Below are 23,040 nucleotides of genomic sequence, written 5' to 3'. Positions count from 1 at the left end.
GTACCTCGCGTTCCGCCCACAGGTAGTGAATGCGTTGTATCAGCAGCTTCTTGACGTAGTTTGAATGAGTCAAGGATATAAGGCGCGTTCGTAGCCTCCCATTCTGTGTCGGCTTTGTGGCGCAGTGGGTAGAGCACCATGTACATTGCGTTCCGCCCGCAGGTTCGAGGGATCGAAACCAGGCGCCGGATAGTATTTTTTTATATAGTGTAGGGGGAGGGGTGCGGACTACGACTACCGACGTCAACGCGGGTGACATCGTGAGTTACTGAAATGCTCTGCATTTAAAACGGGGAGGAGCGCCTTTCGAAGGGTGAGACAGCGGAACATAGCCATCCTGGATGTGCTAGATTGGGGCTACACCATCCCGCGACACAAGCGCAGACACCGAAACAATTCGGCATGTGAGCTTAGTGATTCCCATACTGATTTAAGCTAGTTAGTTTAGTAAGTTTGAGAATTGCTGGGAAAGCTGCAGGAACTTTTATAATATTTATTTATCAGGTCCACTTGCTCCTTTCGCCTTTTGTAATACCTCTTAAAACACAACCGAACTGGTATTCACATATTTAGAAAACGGAGTCCCATTCGTGGCAAGCAATGCCCCAAAGGTAGCGTTTCTCTAGCGGCCACATGTCTGTATGTGGTTTGTACATTCTATTTTCCCGCCCTGCAAACCAATCCTTAACGCATCTTTGCCGTACGACTGCTTAATTCCGTCGTGTCCGGGTTACCCAGGAGGTGCTATCGAACAATTTAATCAAGCCGTGCCAAGGAAGCGCACAGTGGACGCGAAGCTGCGGCAAAACAGGCCTAAAACAACCGTCGCTAAAGCAGACAACAAAGCCGTACCGCCGACACGCCTGCCGGCGAGCAGGCACTTCCGCGCGGTGAACGCTGGGAGAATTCGCCGCGCCATCTACAGTCTGCGCCATGAGTGAAACCCTACCCCCCCTACCCACCCTTCGCCTCCGCCGCGTTGGGAGTTTATTGTCCCGATCGCCACGAAAGAGCCGTTGGCTGGTGGAGCTAGAAAGCTTTGCTTTAAAAATTTGCCGATGCAGTCTGTTCAGACGGTTAACCAGCGAAGCTGAAAGGGCTGCAGCACCCTCACGGCGTAGGCGATCTCGTACCCGTTCCTGCTCGCGACGTAAGCTGCGCGCTCCTTGAGAGTACGTACGAGGCGTGCCCTACCCGTCTTGAAGTCATGTGCGGGCGGTGTTATTAGAGAGTTTTAGCAGTCCGTCTGTTCCGTTCATTACGTTGTTAACGGGTTTACTGGGACCGGTCTGCGCCTGCGCGCGCGTACTCTGCTGCAAGAAAGATAATCATCATCATCATCATCATCATCATCATCATAATCAGCCTATCTACGCCCACTGCAGGGCAAAGGCCTCTCCCATTAATCTCGAATTATCCCAGTCCTGTGCTATCTGCGACCAATTTATCGCCGCAAACTTCTTGATCTCATCTGCCCATCTAACTTTTTGCCGCCCCCTGCTACGCTTGCCTTCTCTAAGGATCCACTATGTTACCCCTAATGACCAACGGTTATCTTGCCTTCGCAGTACATGCCCTGCCCACGCCCATTTCTTCTTCGCAATTTCTGCTAATATGTCCCTAACACGCGTCTGTTCCCTGACCACACTCCGCTCTCTTCTTGTCCCTTAATGTTACACTTATCACCTCCCGTTATATTGCTCGCTGAGTCGTCCCCAGTTTCATTTAAACCCTCTAAGTGAGCCTCCAAGTTTATTGCCCGGTAGGTGAATACCGGTAAGATACAGCTATCGCACACTTTCTTCTTCAGAGACAATGGTAGGCTGCAAGAGAGATAAAACCAGCCCAAATCGGTCCGCTTAGGTCGAACTCCTCTACAACCTGTTTTTTTCGAGCATTCGCATGGGGTTGCGGTGGGAATTTTCTGCGCACAAACGACCTCCAGGTTCTCCCGCCACTTATAGCCATATAAAGCTATGCTGTAAAAGACACCTCGCGGCGAGGAAGCACTAACATCTTCGCCATAATGGTGCCCGTTGGTGTATCGACCAATGATGACGCCACGAAGCTGTTACGACATCTCTTTGATGTGGGAAAGAAGCGTGAATGAAACACTATACGTATTTCAACCATGTACAAGTGTGCTCCGGGTGCAAATGATTCTGCAGCGATAGCTGCTAGTACTATAGATCGCCTGAGGTTTCGGTGATTCCGTCGCGCTAAAACCCAATTAAGGAGCGGCCCCCGCAGCTCGAATATGGACACTGAGCGGCATAGGGCTTGAGTTTTCGCAATCGAGTGAGGTAGCGCATCCTGTATAAATAGAATAGCTCAGACGAGAAGAAATTAGTTTGTGGCCGGTATGGTACACTAAAATAACTGCGCGTAAAACTGATGGCATGGAGCAGCGCGTGATTTGCGCAATAAAAAATGAAGTAAGCTCACACTAACGCGTAAGACTTGAACCTAGCGAAGCTGTACGCAACTTTCACGACCATCTCGAAGGTTTAAGCCTACGATTTTGGCCGATGTGCTTCTTCTTTCGAATAAAGATCGTTGCGGCAGCGAGAGAGAGAGAGAGAGAGAGAGAGAGAGAGAGAGAGAGAGAGAGAGAGAGAGAGAGAGAGAGAGAGAGAGAGAGAACATTTATTGAGCATCTCCTTAGGTCAGAGGATACTCGTGGCCGCAGGCATGAGCCGAGCGGCGACGTCGGTAGCTCATGTGACCTCTCTCTCTCTCGCTGCCGCAACGATCTTTATTCCATCACTGTTGCTTCAAGTGTGAGCTTCTATCATTTTTTTTAAGTGATAATCATTGGACATCACCCTGAAGGGGCGTACGCTATGACGCGTCTTTCTCGTTCCGAGGAAGTGTTGCCACGATTACGGTGAACGCTGGAGTTTTTTTGTTTTTTGTCAATCTTGGCCAATCTCCCAAGTGGGTATGCTTGGCTTGACAAACGTGCGACGGGGACGCTGGGCGGTCGCCGCGAGGCACACATACACGAGCGCTGGGCATTTTCTTCGTTTTGTTAACTGCCGGCCGGTCGCCGCGAGGCCCGCGCTCACGTGCGCGCGCTCGGCAATTTCTTGGTATTTTTAACTGCGGACACGAAGAATTACGATTTGCTAAACAGCTTCGCTGTTGGAAGTCATAGCTGGGACTGGCGGAGAGCTGTTAGGAGAACCGGGCCCTTGTAAACCCTGTGAAGGGCGGTTTGCGTGGTGATATCAAGCACTACAGTCAAACCCGGTTATAGCGAACTGCAATATGCGCCACGATTAGTTCGATATATCCAATAGTTCGAAATAGCCGAACCCGCCTATAACGAATTTTTTGTTACGAGTTCGCAATACGCAGGACCCCCACCTTCACGCCCCCCCGTTCTGCCATCCCCGCATGCAGAAACGAAGATAATAAAGTATGCCATTGTCTTACATAAAACTATCTATTCATTGCAAGCAATAAAGCCACTTTCCGCTGTAACTACCTACTTTCCCAAAAAGCGGTGATTCTTGTTTTCAATGTCATTTTGGCGGCGTCAACTAGCACAGCATTCTCCCCATAAGACATCATTTTCATCAGTTGCAGCAGTTGCAGTCCGCGTCCTTCAATATCGAAGCAATATTGGTGGAGTACATTGACTGCCCAAAGCGCTTCATTAAGCACCGGACGGCTTTCACTCGCGACATCCTCTGCCTCTTCGGTGCTTCCAGCAGCGCCAGTAGCCATGTCATCGGCAATGGTGTCGGCGTCCGAGGGGCTCACAGTGAAGGCAACGTCGTCGTCGACACTCAGGCAATCCTCCAAGGGCACTCCTGTCAGCACAACATCGGCAATGTTGGCGAGCTCTTCTCACAGTTCATCGATCCTTCCTTCCATCTTGGTCCGGACTGGCTGACTGGGACGGTTTAATCATGAGAGAGGGGCGTCGGAAACAGTTACGCACCGTGCTGCGAGTCACATCGCTCCATGGGAGGCTCAACATCTCCATCGCAGCCAGTCAACATCTCAATCGCCGCTCCGAGACCATGCATTTTGGCGGCAATTCTAGGCGCGCCGAGTTCGATATATCAGATGTGAACTTCGTTATAAGGAATATGTTTCGCATGTATTTTTGTAACTGAGTTTTTTTTTTTTTGTTCGATATATAGCATAATTCGCTCTATCCGGGTTCATTATAATCAGGTTTGACTGTATAGCTTTCACACATATCTTCTCCCTAGCGTAGGGAGTCTCACGGCGTCTCGTAGTTTTTGTTGTTGTTAGCGACGATTTCAGAAGAGTGCGGTTAACGTATCACTAACAAATTTGCTATAAAACAGAAAAAAATATGTCTGTACCAGTTGAAAACGGGCCAACATCCCCTTGGCGCGTGCGTTGAGAGCTCACTCATATGGGCCAACCAGGGCATCTTCGCTCCCCTTCATTTGTAGGCATACGTACAAGCATGTTTGAGGGCGCCCTCTGTTCCGGCAATCTTGGTACCCAAAAACGTGAGTCAGCAGCGTTCCCCGCAAATTTGACGATATTACGCTGGCCTTTTAGCTCAAATCGAGCATCTAGCCCCGAGATTCACATGATCTAAAGCGCATGCTGCGAGGAAATTTGCGGAGCTACCAACTACGAACAGGATCTGGAATTTTTACAGCGAAGCTGTTAGCAAATAAAAATCAGCCGAAACACTGAAAGCAAGAAAAAACTCCCCCCACCTTCCCGAGGAGGATCGTGCGGAAATGCGAATGCGTTGGGTGCACCGATGAGTGCGCTGCGGCAAGCAGTCACGGAGAGAGGCGCGCGCTCCACTGCATTTATATATATTTTTCCGAGCGCAGCGAGCGGAGAGAGGGTACGCGGAGAGGAGAGAGAGACCCGCGCAACACGCCCGCCCCGCGCGCGAGCTCTCTCCGCCGAGCTCCGCGATGCGAGCGCCCTCACACGCCCGAGCGCGCTCCTCCTCTCCACTCACTCTCCGCTACTCCGCCCGAGCTCCGCGATGCGAGCGCCCTCACACGCCGAGCGCGCTCCTCCTCTCACCTTGCCCTCCGCTACTCCCGCCCGAGCTACCACGTGCTCCGGTTGCTAGGCGCGCCACAGCTGTTGCTAGGCGCACGCCGGCCAACGCACGACAACCCCCGACTAATGCCCGTACTACATGGAGCGATTTCGCCTGCGAATTCGCTGATGCGGCGCCGCTCGTGCGGCAAAACCACCTTTTTTCGTTGCTGCGGCAAAGTGCCAAATATTTGAAGCGGTCGAGCAAACGCCGCTCGTGCGGCGTGTGCGGCGTAGAGGGGCCGGACCTGCGGCCAATAGGAGCACAGCTCGGCACCACTTGCACGCTTGGAAACCAGATGGCGTTGCTTGTATGAGCGCGACAAAAGCTCGGGCACACCAAAACGTTTGTCTTTTCTGCTGTGTGTGCGTGTATTGATAAAGAATTGGCGATTCTTATATAAAACCGCAAATAAACTTATATTTACCGCAAACCAGGCAGAAACAACTTGCCAAGAAAGTAAAATAAAACAAGCCTTGTTAAAATCACAACAACAATTTGCTGGTGGCAAACTTAATTCAGTCTGCAAACAAGGCGCATCTGAAATGCGAAAATCGCGGCGTTCGCAGGCCCCATGTAGACGACAATTCCAGGCATTGCGAACTTCGCAAGTGCGAATGTTCGTTCCAGCGGATTCGCAGGCGAAATTCGCTCCATGTAGAACGGGCTTAAGAAATGCATTTGCATTTAAAAAACCCAAAACGAGAATGAACGCGACACAGCAACTCACGTGCTTTCAATGGCAGACAGGACTCATAGCCATCGGCCTGCCTAAAGAAAACCACGTGAACATTTGCAACATGAAAGCTCCAAGGCCAACGCCCCGAACACCTGCATAGCCAGCCGCCGATCACATGGACACTGCCGGACGGCAAGACGCACGAGGCCACCCGCCGCGCGTCGCGCTGCTGAGCGCGGGGTCGTGGGTTCGATTCCCGGCCGCGGCGGCCGCTTTTCTGATGGAGACGAAAAGCAAAGACGCCCGGCCCGTGTGTACGAGATTTCGGCGCACGTTAAAGGTCCCCACGACCGGAGCCCTCCACTACGGCGCCCCTCATCGCCTGCGTTGCGTCAGCGCGTCAAACCCTAAAATCAATCAATCAATCAATACGCAGGAGATGTAAAGCTGCGTGCACACTAGCGTCGAACTTGCCGTGCCGCCCTGCCGACGGCCGCCAGCGGCGCCGCGCCGCGCTGCGGGTGAGGCTGCGGCGCACGCAGCTTTACACAGAGTGAGGGGGAGATAGAGAAAACTTTATTGAGCAATAATCCAGAGCCCATGTGCAGTCCGGGCTGTGGCAGCCCTGACACAAGCAGGATTTGGTCCTCAGGTCGACAGCTGGACGCCAGTATCTTCCACTGTTCAAGGTAAGGGGAGATGTTTACGGGCATAAGGTCTGAGTTTACTGCGCAGCCGAATACTATGTGTTCGAGGGTTCCAAGTTCCTGGCAGAATATACATTTATCTGATAATTGTGTGGGGAAATGCAAATGCATACACAGGGCGGAAAAAATCCCTCCATGAATCTGCCTTTTGGTTGTAGATGTGCGAGGACAGGGAAAGATCTGTCTCGTGGTTCGATAGTACTGGTGACCTCTTGATAGGAAAGAAGAGGTTTGGAAACCCCCCTCCCCCCATTCGGAGAAGGAGGGCAAAAGTCACTTTGCGGGAAAAGGTGGTGTGACAGAGGGAATTTAACAGGTGCTGCCCCGACATCAAGCATAACATATTGTCTCATTTACTGGCGCATTAGACGCTTCGCCAGAGTCGTCTCCAGTCTAAAATCACAACAGGAATACCACAGAAGCCTTACAAGAACTCCCTTCGTACGACAAAAAGCTTTGTTGTGACAACAAAAGTCATGTTGTTACGACAAAGCCATCTGTTGTTACGACACGCATTTCCGTCGTAACGACAAAGCCAATTTTCTCAACTACAAACATTCTTGTAGTTTCAACAGAACTGCCATTTACGCTACTCTTCACATTGGGCAATAACATTCAAACCATGTGCAAGTACTGATGGAACATCAGGATCACGACAAGACAGGAATTGGGCACGAGGGAACATCAAAGTCAGGACAGGATTACGACACACAACATCCGAATCACGACACGACAAGAATACAAGACGACACTACGACACGCGAAAATTTCTTGTCTTTTTCGACTGAGTTTTTGTCAGACGAGTTGCACTAGACCACCTTTGACTGCGAATTTGCCATTTCCATGAAACAGAGACTTGTCTAAACCCGTACGCACTTCTTCGTGTATGGATCAATGGGGCGACTGTATTCTGAGCAATGTCGTTGTTGTTGTTGAAAACGCTTATTATTGAGAAAAGAGAGGAAGGGAGTTGGTCAGAAAGTTAGACCTATGGGTGGCCATCCTATTCCGGTAGGCCATGGGCCGTGGCTCAAGTCTACGCCCTGAGAATCAGCGCTTCGTGTTCTTCCAACAGGCTGCAGCGCAGCGCGATGCTCATTAAGAAATTAAAGCCGTTCCACTCAGCGTAAAAGCTGTCGGAAGCGCAGAGAAGTGACTCGCCACAATGGACTGTAGCGCCGTTATCCGCTCACTGATACCACCCAATGCAATTCGAATTTTCGCCTTTGCAGTGCTCGCACGCCCCCTGTCTGGAAGAACTGCGCCAGCGGGAGTTGTGTTCTTTTAAATGCAGAGCATTTCAGTAACTCATGATGTCACCCGCGTTGACGTCCGTAGTCGTAGTCCGCACTCCTCCCCCTACACTATATAAAAAAATACTATCCGGCGCCTGGTTTCGATCCCTCGACCCTGCGGGCGGAACGCAATGTACATGGTGCTCTACCCACTGCGCCACAAAGCCGACACAGAATGGGAGGCTACCAACGCGCCTTATATCCTTGACTCATTCAAACTACGTCAAGAAGCTGCTGATACAACGCATTCCCTACCACCAACTCCCCAAACAAGCAATACACCCACCCCCTATGCGACGCATTTATTCGAGTCCCCCTCGCGGGGAGATGGGACCGCCAAAAACAACGCGTTGTGGACTGCGCAGTAAGGTGCCGGCACGTGCGAGAACCGCTCGCGCCGTTCGTTCCAGGCCGGGGGCGTGCGAGCACTGCGAAGGCGGGAAATTTGAACTGCTTTGGACAAACCAGTTCAATTCATCAAGAGAGAAGTGAGACAGGGAGGCGAAGAGCGTGATGGGTAGTAGCAGTAAGCGGATAACGGTGCCACAGGCCGTTATGGCGAATCACTGCTCTGCGTTTACGACAGCTTTCACGTTCAGTGGAACGGCTTTAATTTTTTGTGCTTGCTTTTCCTCCCGCCACTTTTTTTCGCTTACTATCGCGAAAACCAACCCAACAGGCGTTCATTACTAAATGAACGCGGGCGCTGCTGGTTAATTACGTATATTTTGTCTCAAATGTACCTGCAGTTTTCTTTGCGCTAAAATGGGAGGTGTACGTATGACAAGCGCCGGCGGTTCATGAGTTTCGGACGCTTATGACTGCATAAACCGCTTGGCATTAGAAGCCTCTGGGTTACGCCGCGACGACGGAACGCCGTGTGGCTCTACTTGGGTCCGGCGAGCGCCTAAATTGTTGTGCACTTAAAAACGGGTGTAACCATTTTAAGTGGTGTAGATCTGCCTTGGTGCTCGTGTTACAGCCGGGACATTGGGCGTCCTGGGGTCTGATGCCCATTTCTCAGTGATGGGGGGGGGGGGGGGGGGGGGGTAAGCTGCCATGTGCGTATAGCTCGTGCTTTTTCGGCCCGTGTTAATGAATGAATGTTAGCGAGGTAGCCAAGCGATCTGACTAGTTGGTGGCGATATATTTTGCGCTTCTTGAGTCGAAGCAGTGAAGATGTATAGGCATGAACGAGTGGGGGTGTAGTATTAAGAGCCTCCTCACCAGCTTCGTGAGCGGCCTTGTTTCTATAGAAACAAGACCGCTGATGACTGGACACCGTTACTGACATGACTGGACCCCGGAAGGTGAAGAGGCCGGCCTATAGGGCGGCCTGTTTATGACCCGTCCCATCATCGCGTTCCGTCAATGACGCTCAATCTGTTCATGAAAGCAAATTTATTCTCCCGGACAGAAAAGGTGTCCAATCGATTCGGATGTTTACTTTGTGGCTCTTGTGTAGTTCCTTGTGCAGATTTATGGCGTTAAGAAGCGGGTTGTATGAGAGGGGTTTTCATATATCCTGGTTTGCTGCAAATTAAACTCTCAAGATGCGTACCTTGGACGGTGGTTGAGAGTCGAGTTCGCAGAAAAGGTGGGTAATTCCCTTTTAACGGTGTGCAGTTCTATTTCTGACGCAGTTTTTTTGCCTCGATTCAGGACTATTTGTCCTTTAAGGGATGGATTTTCGGGGCATGACCACGTGCTACCGGTTTTTGTAAATCTCACGCGGACATCGGGGCAGATGTGAACTTCATTTGGTAGTTAGACGCCTCAAGGTGGCGAATGCATTGGGACCTGGGTGTTGCAAGCGTCCGTGGGATTGTCTTTTTTGTGTGGCTTTATATGTAGCTTGATATTGACCAAATTGTAAGGGGAATGGGAAGCTCAATAATTAGTTGGTGGGGCTTCTGTTCGTCCCATGCCGTGAGGCGTGATCCTTCGCGGGTGAAACTACGTTTGAAGTCTGCTTGGTCCTTCGTTTCTTTCACTGCGGTAACGATTGGAGCGACTGCGGCAGCTTGCTTAAGTGCTGCCTCTTCGTGTGTTTTGAGAGGCCCGATATGGTACGCAAAGCGACGTGTGCTTGGTGAACTACGTACAACTGGGACCATGGCTCCCGTCCCTCTAGCCCTGGTCCTGCCCGCCTAAAAAATATTTTGCTGGTAGATGTGCGCTGCTACTCTTCCTCCTGGCCCCTGAAGCATCAGTCGTCAGTGACCGGTCCTGCGGCGATGCGCAGAAGACGGCGACGCCTACTACTCCAAGCTATCAAAAGTTTACCTCCAGTTCGCTGGCATGGCTTACTAAATGGCGGCATTGTTGTCCCTTCCCCCTTTTTTTCCCTTCCATACGAATCCCGTTAACAACCCTGCACTTATCCATAGCAGCGCCAAAACGCAACAAATGGAATGAACGTGCTTTCACTCCCTCCCTCCCTCCCGCACTCACTCACTCACTCACTCACTCACTCACTCACTCACTCACTCACTCACTCACTCACTCACTCACTCACTCACTCACTCACTCACTCACTCACTCACTCACTCACCCATCCACAGCTGTAATTTTCACTCGCACCTTCCTGTTTGTTGGAGAGGAACGTCAGCAGTTTGAGCACGGACTTTTGATTTCGTTTTAGCTCGTTAGCTTATATTTTGGTGCTGTTGCAGCTGGCCAGGAGTAGACCGAGTGGCTGCAAGCGTCCACGCGTCATTTGGATCTCCGGGTCTTTTATACGCGGCTTGTAGTGCGTGAGGTGAGCTCTGTTGGTGTTTACCACCGTGAGAAGTTCTCTGCTTTTTCTGGGGTGAGTTTCGAACCTATAGCTGTGGTAGGCATGTCTCCAGGTTGTCTACGGCTGCTTTATATCAGTGGACATCCCTGTCATAGAGCAGTCCCTGCCCTCGGTCGATACTGTGATATCGTCGGCATGTATTGCAAATCGTGTTGACGTTCCCTGTTCGAGGCTTTTAGCAAGTTTTTCCATAGCCATGTTAAAGAGGATCGGTCCGAGGAAGGACCCTTGCGGTACTCCTTTATTTTTGTAAGAGGCGTAACGGGTGTCCGCCCGGGGAGCGTACTGGTGAGTCGGAGAGGCCGGTTGTGAAAAAGTTGTGGACAGGGCCGTACCCAGAGGGGGGGTTTGGGGGTTCGAACCCCTCCCGAAATCTTTCCAGGCAGCACGTAAACAATACTTACTGTTGCTATGAGCAAAACTACCCCTTCCCAAAATTCATACCACCCCCCCCCCCCCCCCGAAAAAAATTTCTGGGTACGGCCCTATCCATATTTGCACTTTTCTTCTGGGAAAGGCTCGAACTCGTTCAGTCAAAATTGTGGCCTGGTCTGTCGAACGCTTTTCTAAGGTCTGCTGTAAGAACATAGTCGGCAAGACCACACTCGTAAGGGGACCTGATGGTGACGCAACGTAGCAGCCACAGGCAGTCTCGTGTCCTTCAGTGAGATCGGAATTCAGACCCGATTGGATGAAGTCAATAATTCACATATCCCAAGTAGTATTGCATTCGGCTGTAATTAGAAGGCGTTCAATGAGTTTGCACAATGTCGGTCTAAGTGATATGGGCCTTAATTGAAAGGTTACTGGTGGGCTTTTCTTGGGTTTCGGAGATTAAGTTGACAAGGGTTAATCTGAGGCCGTCCGGAATCTCGTCTGCGTTCCACGAAGAAAAAAGAAAACGGGGGATAGTAGGCAACAGCTCAGCACCTCACTAGTAGCGTAGTCACGACAGCCGTCATCTGCCGCGACGGGTAATTCTTTGAAGTACGTTTGCGACCCAGCTTTAAGGGTGACTTGCAGACTCTTGCGTCTAACCACGTTGTTCATCTGATTCTGCTGCCAGCGCAAATGCGTAGTTGTTTTGCTTTTTGTTATACAGGATTAACAAGTGAAAGAGAAAGGGAACGAGGGTGAGAGGGAGGGAAGCGAAAAAAATTAGTTCGTATAAGGTGGTAACTATATTACAAAAATACACAGCTGGAAATTAAGATAAACGAGATCAATAAAAATCAATTAAAGCAAATTTCAAACGTGATTATCTTCTATACTTTTAGCAACGACTGAACTCATTAAACAGCAAAGGATATGTATTCAGCTGAAGCTGTTTAATGCTATTGTGCACAACTGTAATAAAATTTTGTTGCTTTTGTGCTCCTTCACTTCGTTTTATTCGCACGTTGTGCCGGCTCTGCTTTTGTGAATGCGTGTTTCTCAATAAAAGTGATGTCACATAGCCTTGTTCCCAGAGAATATCTCGTGTTATTTCTTTTGCTTTATTACGCTGCCAGTGGCTTTTAGGACGCAGATGTGCTCGAGTTGCCCAACAAGGAAATTGAATGAGCTGGTGACTGCGCAAGTTAACGAGTGATGCATAAACAGGCGTGAATATAAGAGTGTTCAAATAAGTGGCATTATCGAATAGCACCACGAAACAATTTCGATAAAAAAACCAGCTTTCAGAATAGCAATCGAATGAGTGTTTCTTCCGTTCTTGTACTTTTCAGGACATGCTACATATATATTGCTTACAGGGATAAAGAAGATGGTTATGAAAAAAAAAATTACTTGAGCTTACACATTTAAAATGTGTGACACTAGAATGACGTTTTTTTTTTTTATATTACTGCGAGGAAAAAGGCATGCTCAGCAGTCGATACAAGCACGGCTATTCATATTACGTCCGAATATTCGGTCGAAACAACTTATTCGTACGTGCCGAATATTGAAGGTGTGAATCGGATACAGAACACGAATCACTCGCGAGGGAAAATTTGACATCCAGAAGAAATGCAGCCCTATGGCTACAAAGGAAAGCTATGCAGCTTTCTCAGAAACTTCGCAGTTGCAGAAAACTTTGCCTTGGTCAAGGATTCGAACCCGAAACCACCGCCCATGCAGGGCAGTCGCTCCACCAACTGAGCTAACCATGAAAGGGGGGGTAGCCGTTCGTAGCGCGAAAGCCAATTGATCAACAGCAAGAAGTCAAGAACAACTCTTAATCGACCAGTTCAGGAAAACCCCCAACGTAGAGCAAGTTTCTGCGAGGGAAAATGTAACGTCCATGTCTGATCCTGCTGGATTTCAAATTTTTCCCTATTTCTCTCTCTCTCTCGCGGAAACTTTCTCTTTAGACCTGTCATGATTTTCGCGTCCGCCGGGTTTTCAGCCCCACGAGCTCGCCAAGTTCTCGCACTAGGACAGGCTGCGAGATGTGTGCCGTGGAAATCGGAAGCTCCCGTACTGCCCGTACTGTGCACCCCCGGGAACCCGTCACTGTGCTGTTCAATGTTGTACTTCACAGACGTTTTCCAAACATGCCAAAATATCTGAGGAATATTTTTTTTAATCGAAGCGTTCTACGTCTCACAGACGGCGACCGACCCGTTGCCAAACGCACTGCAGGACAGCCAACTTTACAGAGTGGGTTTCAGAAAACGATGATGATAAGGAAAGACACGTCAAGCGCATAAAGAAAAAACGCCTCCCGCGATCGAAATAGAACCTGGTTTCCTCGCGTTATGAAGCCGTCTATCCAATCGCGCAATTCCGACAAGGTCGAAGCAGTTTGGATTTTGGACTTTTGGGGTTGCATGGAAGAAAGCGTCGCGTCTTAACCACCTCTCTTTTAAGAAAAAGGGCTTTTGCTTTTCGTCAACATTGTCCAGAGGCGGTTAGTGACCTTCGTCAACGTGCATAATGCGCGACATGACTCTAAGCAGACGTTAAGAGAAAGAGCGCCACTTTGTAAAGCCGGATGTCAAGCTCCCATCTGCACCTTTTTGACAGCAGGACGAAAGTGCTGACGAGGCCACTCACGCACTTTTTAGCAGAACTTTAACAGCTCTGGTACCATTTTATTGCCACGGCATAAATAGTTCTCTAAAGCAAGTTCCGGCCACTAAAACTTCGACCTGGCACTGAACTGTTGGATACCATAGAGTCATCAGGCTCTGCAAAGCGTTTCAGCAAAACTAGGCACACTGGACACATGTTCACGAACAACATGCTTTAATAGACGAGCATTTCAAAAGAACAAAGCATACTCGACACAAGTGAACCAACAATGTGCTTTAATAGATGTGGCTTGTGTGCCGCAAGTTTTCCCACTCATTTAACAGGCACGACCAACCGCTTCTTTTATAAGAAACCAGCACACAAGGTTGTAGAGGTATGGTGTGGAGGTAACAGGTCACAACAGTAGTGGGTTTGTGAAGAAACTGCATACAGACAATCTAAACGCAGGAAATCAAAAGAACAAAAAGGGCCCGTGGTTCGCAACAATCAAGGTTTGCGACAGAACAGTCAGCAAAATTGGTCTTTTTGGCCGATATGTTTGCTTCATCACACAGCCTGTCAAACGTAGCACAAGCAAAAAAATAAAGAAAAAAAACTCTTATGCTACTTGACAGCCAAGCAGTATAGCCAGCAGCAAATGAAATTGAAAACACAAAAATCATGTTTTTGTTTGAGAGACGAAATATTGATGTTGGTGTGGTACAGGTACAAGCTAGAGCATCCTGTGTTCAGAATTACAAATGAGCTGTGACACTAGTTGATGTGAATAAAATAGTGTGCCAACAATTGTGTACTTCACTTCTTGATTCTATGCTTGTGCTTTGTTGCTGACCATTCACGTCAGCTCCTGCCTAAATGCTCCCAAAACAAAGTGCTGGCTTTTGTGCTGCAGGTCAGCCGTACGGCAAGCTAGACAAAGAAACAAACTTTTCTGTCCCACCCGTGCAAGTAATCATGCAGTGAACTGCTACAGCCCTTTAAGTTCCTTGGTGAAAAAGAGCAACCTCTGTGCAATCCACACATTTGCAAGGTACTACAACTAAGAAGTGCCCCCGGCCCTCAACAGTAGGCAAAACAACAGCAACACGCCCACAACCAAAAACAGCATCTCGATGTATTACATGGTCAAACCACCAAACCACAGAGACCAGATGCCTTGCTGACCTGCACAGCATTATGCATGTTGCCACTGCGTCAACAGAAATAACACCAACTGAACTGAATAGCACTTGCCTGTTACTCTGGAACTGCGGCGTCAACAAATGCAAAATGTGTGATGCAACACAAAACAAAAGGTAACAAAATGGAAATGTTCCTTATTAACTATTACCAAACCTAACAGAACATTTTCTAATGTATTTAGAACAAAGATGACAACTCATGAAAACTGGTAGTAAAGAATAAAATGAAAGAAATTGACCTTGGGCAGCACATGTTTTGTAAACAAATTTGATAAATGTAAACATGTGTTGGGCAATGGAAGGCATAAGGGGCCTGATGAACACATTTCTGCACATCATCCAGAAGCCATGAAAATTTGATGCAGGGGTGTTGATGTCACACATAATTTTAACAAGCTCAACAGGTGTCATCAAAAACTAGTAAAGGTGTAGCCTCTGGCATGCAGACTGCTATCACTCCTTGGAACAAAAACATTCCCCTTCTATTAAATGTACCATTCATCAATAAAGCTGCCACCCCATAAGCTCACTTTTCAGTGATTGTCCCTAAAATGTAATCTGTCCCCTGTTTTCCCAAATGGTTTTTCAAGCTTTACAGATTAAACATTTCTGTGGACATGATGCAGATGGACAGACCACATCCAAAACACCACTCTCAACAATGTGAACACTACAAAAAGCACCAGTTCAATTTTGAGCCACTGTATCAACAACAAACTTCTCAGAAGAAAGCACAAAAATCAACCGACACTTCAGAAACAGCCACCAATGTGAAAGATGCACTAGCTGCAGTGTTATCAATGAACCATCAAATGGGAACAGTGTGAAATCTCTCCTCTCGCCAGTATACAAATATCCCCCCTTCAAACAGGAAGACCAAAAGATAAAAAAGTCATATCTTTACAATTTTGCATATAGGTACAAAAAACTACTGCAACAAGTCATATTTGGAAACTTTAAATTCTACACAATTGTTACAACATAAAACCAGCTGTAAACCAGGCCTGAAAATCAATTTGAAGCATGTGCACAGAGTGATCTGTTGACAACAAACACGATTTCCTACGCTTGCTCACAAAGTAATCAAATCACCACACAGTTTGAAAGTTCTTGGAGCACTGAAATGGTTTTGATGTCATCAGATACCTAGATTGGGTGAAGCACAACATGGTCATGAAAACTGCAGAACATTACTGCTTCTATCACATGCTAAATGAAAAAGAAAAAAAAGGCAATTTGTCAGCTTGTAGCTGCCTCACAGCAACCACTTCCCAACTTTTACCACTGCATAACTGGATACTTGCCGGCTCGACAACTTAAAATAAATTATTGCCCTGAAAATGGGATTCCAAAGGTACAGAAGGGTTGAAGTGGTTGATACAGATTCACACCCTACTCATGGAGAGTTTTACAGCATACTATTACAATGGAGTGTCCAAAAATCTTTTCAGAGCCCTTTTTAAAACAAACACAGTTCAATGGCAAGAAACTTGCTTGAGGTAGACACAATGGATGCATACGCTTATGATGAAGCACACAGTCCGTTTAAGAGCGCAATTTCCTTTCCATAGTCGGTTTCGGGTGTTTCGAGAATCATCGGAAGGTGATCAAGACGAGGGTCGTTCATGATCCGCCGGAATCCATCCAGGCCAATGTTGCCCCGACCGATGTTTTCATGCCTGTCCAGGTGGCTGCCAACTTTTCCTGAGAACAATTGAGTCGATACTTAGAGGACATTTACTGGAAGGAGGATTTTCTTTGGCCGTGAGAATTAAGCACTAATGTTCCTTTGTCCCTAGGAAACATATCAGAGTATTGCAGTTGACACAGCTGAATCTAATACAACCAATTCAGGAATGTACTGGCAGAGTAGAAAGCATGAAAAGACTAACCGCTCATCATTTCTTCTTGCCCTTAGAAGTTCTGCATGTACATCCCAAGCTATAAACTAAATATCTTTGCCACGGGCAGAAAAACCACTGCTTTAAATATTTAGGTTAAATACATAAAGAACTGCAAATAAATGTACCCACTTGCCTGAAACGTAGCACAGACATCAAACATCATAGTGAAAAATATGCTGGTTGCACGGTACTAAGATCCATGCTTCTGGTACAAAAACATACACATTACTCCCAAGACCACTGCAGTCCTTAAACAGCATAATTTTGCATGACCCGTCTACTCTCTTAGCACTTTCAGGCCATATTCCAGCAGTGACGGTTTCCCAGTTAACACAAATCAAAATTTATAGCAAACTGTTCATGCTTACCCTTTGAATCATTCAAGTGGAGAGCTTTCAGGTACGACAGGCCAATGATGGCCTCAAAGTCCCTCATCATCTTCTCAAAGCCTTCTTCCGTAGCCAAGTCATATCCTAAAAATATGCAAATCATTCTTTGAGCCTTCAAAGTCTCAGTGTTGCAGAAGAGCACACTCAAGGTGAATTCACATACCTGCTGCAAAAGCATGGCACGTGTCCAAGCAAACCCCTATCCTGGACTTGTCCTTCACTCTGTTTATGATTCCACGAAGTTCACGGAAGTCGCCACCAATTGTGTTCCCTTGCTTGCACATGTTCTCAATGACTGAAATTAAGAATGCAGAACAGGCATTAGAGCTCTGAACGTACAAACCAATGCAGCTAAAATGTAGTTTCACAGATTTGTAGGTCAGTGAAGTGGTCTGCAAGACCTTGCATTTCCAATGTGAAATGGGCCAGGAAGAGTATAATGCACAGCCTTATCCCGATTTGCATGATGGTACATTTCTACTTCTAGTGCCCACACAAACCATTCAAACACGTATAAAGTACAGAGAGTTCTTTCAGGAATCAGGAAACAAAAGCATTAATCCAGTTAGGATGTACAACAGTTGAAGCGTCTCACCTGATATGACGTACTTAGTCTCCTTGTGCGCCAGGTTGATGCTCTCTGCAATACGGTCCATGCACTCTTCACGTGTTATCAGGCCACACGTGGAACCTGCAAAGATGAGTTTGCAGTATTTGACATAAAAACAGCAAATTGTTACTGCTTCCACAACATTTGACAAACAGCAGCAGAAAGGTGTGCACACCTGGATGAAAGTTGTAGTAAACAAGACCAAGCATCTCGCAGCGCTTGAGCTCGTCAACCAGGGTGGCACGGCTCTTTTCCAGGATGACCGGATCTGGAGCACCACAGTTGAGCAGGTACGAACCGTGTGGAAGAATCTGCACCAGGACCAAGCAAATTAATTTAAGAAGTAATGTTTTATTCGTCGACAAACTTTGTGGCTACTGCCACACATGGCAATAGCTGTAGATAGACCCAATATTACAAAACATAGGATATTCGAAAGTTCCTGAGCCCCCCAGGAAACATGCACACTAGCAAACACAAATGAACTGTAGAGAGAGAGAGAGAGAGAGAGAGAGAGAGAGAGAGAGAGAGAGAGAGAGAGAGAAAGCTCTTTATTAGAGGAAAGCAGAGAGGTCTGCCGGCATGTTAACGCCGGCATGCTACTCTGCGGGGTACAGGAGGAGGGAATAAAGTTGCAATAGGAAGAAAGGTGGAAGGGAGAGAAGAAAGAAAAAAATAAAAGAAGTAAAAAAAGGAGGTAGCGCGTGCGTTGGGGACCGTCAATGCGACACGTGAAAAGTCTATGGACGGTTGTACAGTGCAAGGATGGTGTGGTCCTATATCAGCTCAGCGACGCCGATGTCATTGAGGTATTCAAATAATGCGGTTAGCACTTTACGCTGAGAGGGAGATGAACTGTACTGTGCTTGAGAAAGCCTTTTCATCCGGTAAGTTCCTGCTACAATTTTCCCGAAGCAGAGCTTTACGGGCCTTGAAGTTACCCATCAAGTCCTTGCCAGTGAAAAATGAAGAGCATCACATATTTGAGAAGTGCCAAACTTCAATCTTCTACGCTTCCCAGAAAAAAGTCTAAATTCACAAACCTATACCATGACAACTGCCAAGTGAAATTGTGCTACACGTCATAAATCAAGTTCAGCAAAAACACTCATCTTTAGCTGTTTGTGTCCACGCAGGACGAAGGCCTCTCCCATGTTCTTTTAGCCATTCCCCTCTTGCAATGCCCTTGTCCATCCTTTGCCTCCAAATTGATCTGATTGCTCCCTCCCAGTATACAATATGCATGCAACAATAAAAAAGAGGCTTGCCTGATGCGGTGCGAAGTCATGTTTGCGACATGCATCGCGAAACAAGTTGGCTGCTTCTTGGGTGAGTGGCTTTGCAGCCCACTGGCGTTGTGACCGCAAGAACAGGCCAAAGGACAGGGCTCCCATTTCTACAGCTCTGCTGACAGCAAGTTCCAGGCCACCTGCAAAAGCAATGGCACACATCAGCAGTTTTGGACATGGTAGAAAATTGGAGTGGCAAACCATCTTCTTGTTCCTTTCTCGTACTATACAGGGCAGAGTTCCATAAATAGCCAGAAGGCCATCCTGGAACTCTGTCCTGGACAGGAAGTCATTTTAGCACTTTCCCGCATAATCTGAGACAGAAATAAACAGATGGTCTGCCTCGGTGACAACGTAAAAGGGCCCTGTAACATCGGTACATCTGAAGTCATCAACCCGGCAAAAGAGGACTTGGCATTTCCCCCGTATGGTCAACTACAGTAGCAAGAAACCTTTGCTGCAAACTCCCAAGCAGCATGCGACATGCTAAAAGTGCAACATTTATAGGACATCTGCTGCTTTAGTAAAACTGCAAATAAAGTGAAACTGACAGAAGTTTACTGAGCTGCCCAGAATCTTCACCGTTCAAATGCTTGAGGTACCATAACACCGAGCTTGAAGAAAGCCAATGATTATGAAAGATGCCCCTACACCATGTTCAATGCAAGCGCGCACTTACCACTAACTGACATGTGGGCACCAACGTACTTGGAGTTTTTCTCTGAGCTTTTTTGGGGCGATTTGCTGGGGCTTCTTGTGCCATTAGCTTTCTTCTTCTTCGGTGAATCCACAATGCCATCCACTGGAGTAGGTGATGATGAGCGCTTTAGCGCGACTGTAGGGGCAGTTGCTTTCTTTTTCGGGCTGGACTGTTTCCTAGATGGTGAATCCGTAATGCCATCCACTGCAGTAGCCGATGATGAACTCTTTAGTGAGACTGGAGATGGTGAACCCGTAATGCCATCCACTGCAGTAGGCGATGATGAGCTCTTTAGTGTGACTGGAGGGACGGCTGGTTTCTTTTTTGACTTGGACTGCTTTCGTGATGTGGCTTTAACTTTGGGCACTTCACCTGGAATCTCGGACTCCTGAGATTCTGCTTTGACTACAGTGTCATTTGGAAGGCCATTGCTGGACATCTGAAGACCGTTGTTACAATCTTCCTTCTTCCCCACCATGTCTTCTGGTGGTTCCGTGCCCCCGGTGGTAGTAGATCCAAGTAGTGGTTTGTGCACCTTGTCTTCTAGTGGGGCAGTGCCTTTGGTAGCAGCAGATCCTCGTTGTGGCTTGCGAGTCCTTGTCACTATCTTCTTGGATGTCTTGTCTTTAGCAGGCATGGCCTTTGTCTGAGTGGCCTTTGCTGGTGCAGACTTCTTCTGGCCATTTTGTGCTGGTGACTTCTTAACCGAACTCTTCACAGACGGCCTTTTTGATGTGTTCTTGGCTGAAGGTTGCTTAGCTGAGGACCTTGTCTTTCTTGGAGACATGGTGGTGCCGTCAACCTGTTGCAAACGGAACAGCCATTGAGTAAAAAGAAAAGAATACTAATGTGTGAGCACCAACAGACGGCAACCCTTTGCTCCAATCCCGAATGGTTCGTCAGTCAACCGCAAGTCAACTATGCGCAAAGGAACAACATCGGCCACGTGCTCATATCCCAATAGATGGAACCATGGACAATGGACACTTCTCATGTAGACGCAATGAAACCAAAATAGCCTGCACAGCTTACTCGCGTATTTCATATTTGCGTCACGGCTACTGGTCAGTAAGACCTAGCTAGCCGTACAGTCTCGACTGGTCATGGCTGACCTGTCTTCTACAAGTGTGCAGTTCCACATAAAGCTAACACAACTGAGCTGGGGAACGTGCTCTGTGCCGCTTTATAAAGGTTCTTACAAGAAACCAAGAAACCGTGCTTCTATCCAAGCGCGTCCAGACGTTCCGAGAGCGGAGGAGGCAACAAACCAGAAAAAACCGGCTCTGCCCAGCTGCGCGCGCGCGGGAAGCAAGCCCCACGCGGCGCCAACGCTAGCATATCATTGCCGACCGGCGTGGCGCGCCGCTGTTACACAGGGCGGAAAAACCTCGAGCGACGTCCATCCCCGCGCCAAAATCACCAGCCGCAAGGCCGCTGCGCGACGTGACCTTGCGCGTTTACCAACCGCCCCAGTAAACGCGGCTGGCGTCGCCAAAATACAACAAAAATTCACACGCTACGGCGGGGGTAAACACGCAGTAACAATAACGCGGCCATACCAGTAGCAGCGGCGGTGTCTGGAGAAGGTTCGGCTCGTTTCTTGCGAGTCCTCAATCGCTCAATCCCCTCGCTGTTTGGGCAAGAAGCGCATGCGGCTGGAACCTACAGCCCTTTTCGTGCCTTTTCGTGCTGCGGTTCCCACAGGGCGACGAGTCTAGTTCTTCGAATCGGGGCTAGATGGCGCCACCGTCCTGTCCGCGCTCAAACTTCGGCGGTTGCGCGCGCTCCTGCGCGCATGTAAATTTTTGGTTCACTCGCTGTTTTCCGGGCATTCCCTCTCGCTTCCTGGTCCTGTTTTTCCGCACAGTACGGATTATTCCTTCATCTTGTTATCGTCCACATTCTTTTATCTTCTTTTGCTGAGCGCGTAGCGCGTTGCCTCCGTCGGCGAGAAACTGCCGGCGTCAGCGCAACCGCATTCTCACGTGCAGTGTTGTCAAAATAATCATCTCCCACCGTGGTATGCCCTCACCCCTCACCTTTCCCGCCTGCGTCTTAGCCACCTGTTTCAATGAAATGATGTTGTTCGCCAACGCGCGGACCTCCTTGGAATGTACTCCGTGAAGAAGTCCAAATGATTAATTGCCCCGATATCCCCCACTGCTTCAACCGACTTAAAGCAGGCTTGAGGTGGTACCTGATGATCATGGAGCTGATGATCAATGACATCGTTTCTAGCGTTTTGTTTTTCTTCTTCGTGACCGCAAGGAAAAACGTTAATTGCAAGGAGCAGGTTGCCAGAAATCGACAAGCCTGATGCCGCATTGGAGATAGAAAGGACATGAAATATTAAGAGCGATGCTCTTTAGCAAATCGTAATTTTTCGTGACAGCAGTTAAAAATACCAAGAAATTGCCCAGCGCGCGCTCGTGAGCGCGGGCATCGCGGCGACCGCCGGGCAGTTAACAAAACCAAGAAAATACCGAGCGCTCGTGCGTGCGCGCCTCGCGACGACAGCCCAGCGCCTCAGGCGCACGTTTGACAAGCTAAACATGCCCAGTATTAAAAAAAAATTGGCCAAGATTAGCCCCCCCCCCCTTCACCCCCCGCCCCCCCCAATCGTGGCAACACTTGCTCGGAACGAGAAAGACACGTCCCAGCATATACGCCCCTCCAAGGTGATGTCCAATGATAATCACTTCCAAAACAGTGAAGGAAGGCAACACCGCTAGCAACAATGATAAAATAAAGGTCGTTACGGCCGCGAAGAAGAAGCAAATCGGCTGCAATCGTGGACTCGATTGATTGATTGATTGATTGATTGATTGATTGATTGATTGTGGGGTTTAACGCGCCGACGCAACGCAGGCAATGAGGCGCGCCGTAGTGGACGGCTCCGGATTAATTTTGACCACCTGGGGATCTTTAACGTGCGCCGAAATTTCGTACACACACCCGTTTTTGCTTTTCGCCTCCATCAGAAAAGCGGCCGCCGCGGCCGGGAATCGAACCCGCGACCTCGTGATCAGGAGCGCAACGCCCTGTCACACGGGGGGGAGTAACAACGACATCTGTTTCCTTTCGGCATGACGAAAGCTGTGTCCACTTAAAAACGCATCCTGCGTGAGGCCCCTTCGATGCCGCCTTGAAACGGACCTCCGTCGCGACTCGGGGACGGTTAGCTGTTTATCCCCGTGGGCGCTTTTCGCTTTGGGATGAGCCGGCGGACGGCGCGGACCAAAGGGCGTCCCGAAGATCTGGCCCCGCTAGGGCGCGGCGGCAGGAGGAGAGGAACCCCCGAAGGAGCGCGGGAAAGCAGTGGACGCGGCAGACGTGTTGAGGACACGAAAACGAGAGGTCCACCCACACTCGCCTACGTCGTAGACCCCGAATCTAGACGAGAGGCTTCAGC

General features: G+C 48.5%; 1 protein-coding gene across 2 annotated transcripts; it reads right to left on the bottom strand.

The window, feature by feature from the left end:
• Positions 1 to 13,751: 13,751 nt before the first annotated feature.
• On the bottom strand, positions 13,752 to 21,360 carry LOC144138528 (putative endonuclease 4). Of its 2 annotated transcripts, none has more exons than XM_077670860.1 (8): positions 21,188 to 21,360; positions 19,608 to 20,430; positions 18,908 to 19,068; positions 17,815 to 17,950; positions 17,625 to 17,720; positions 17,193 to 17,324; positions 17,009 to 17,113; positions 13,752 to 16,440 (listed from the first exon to the last, which is right to left on the bottom strand). In XM_077670860.1, exons 2-8 carry the CDS (start codon positions 20,413 to 20,415, stop codon positions 16,259 to 16,261), a joined length of 1,620 nt encoding a protein of 539 aa, XP_077526986.1. In that variant the 5' UTR covers positions 20,416 to 20,430; positions 21,188 to 21,360; the 3' UTR covers positions 13,752 to 16,258. The 2 variants fall into 2 exon arrangements, with proteins under 2 accessions (XP_077526986.1, XP_077526987.1); XM_077670861.1 differs by lacking the exon at positions 21,188 to 21,360 and adding an exon at positions 20,828 to 21,132.
• Positions 21,361 to 23,040: the final 1,680 nt, after the last annotated feature.

Source organism: Haemaphysalis longicornis, unplaced genomic scaffold (genome assembly GCF_048455015.1).
Source record: "Haemaphysalis longicornis isolate Haplotype H1 unplaced genomic scaffold, Haemaphysalis longicornis Haplotype H1 scaffold_5, whole genome shotgun sequence".
Classification (NCBI taxonomy): Eukaryota; Metazoa; Arthropoda; class Arachnida; order Ixodida; family Ixodidae; genus Haemaphysalis; species Haemaphysalis longicornis.
The sequence above is the reverse complement of the archived record's forward strand: the minus strand, read 5'-3'. Positions and strand labels throughout refer to the sequence as shown.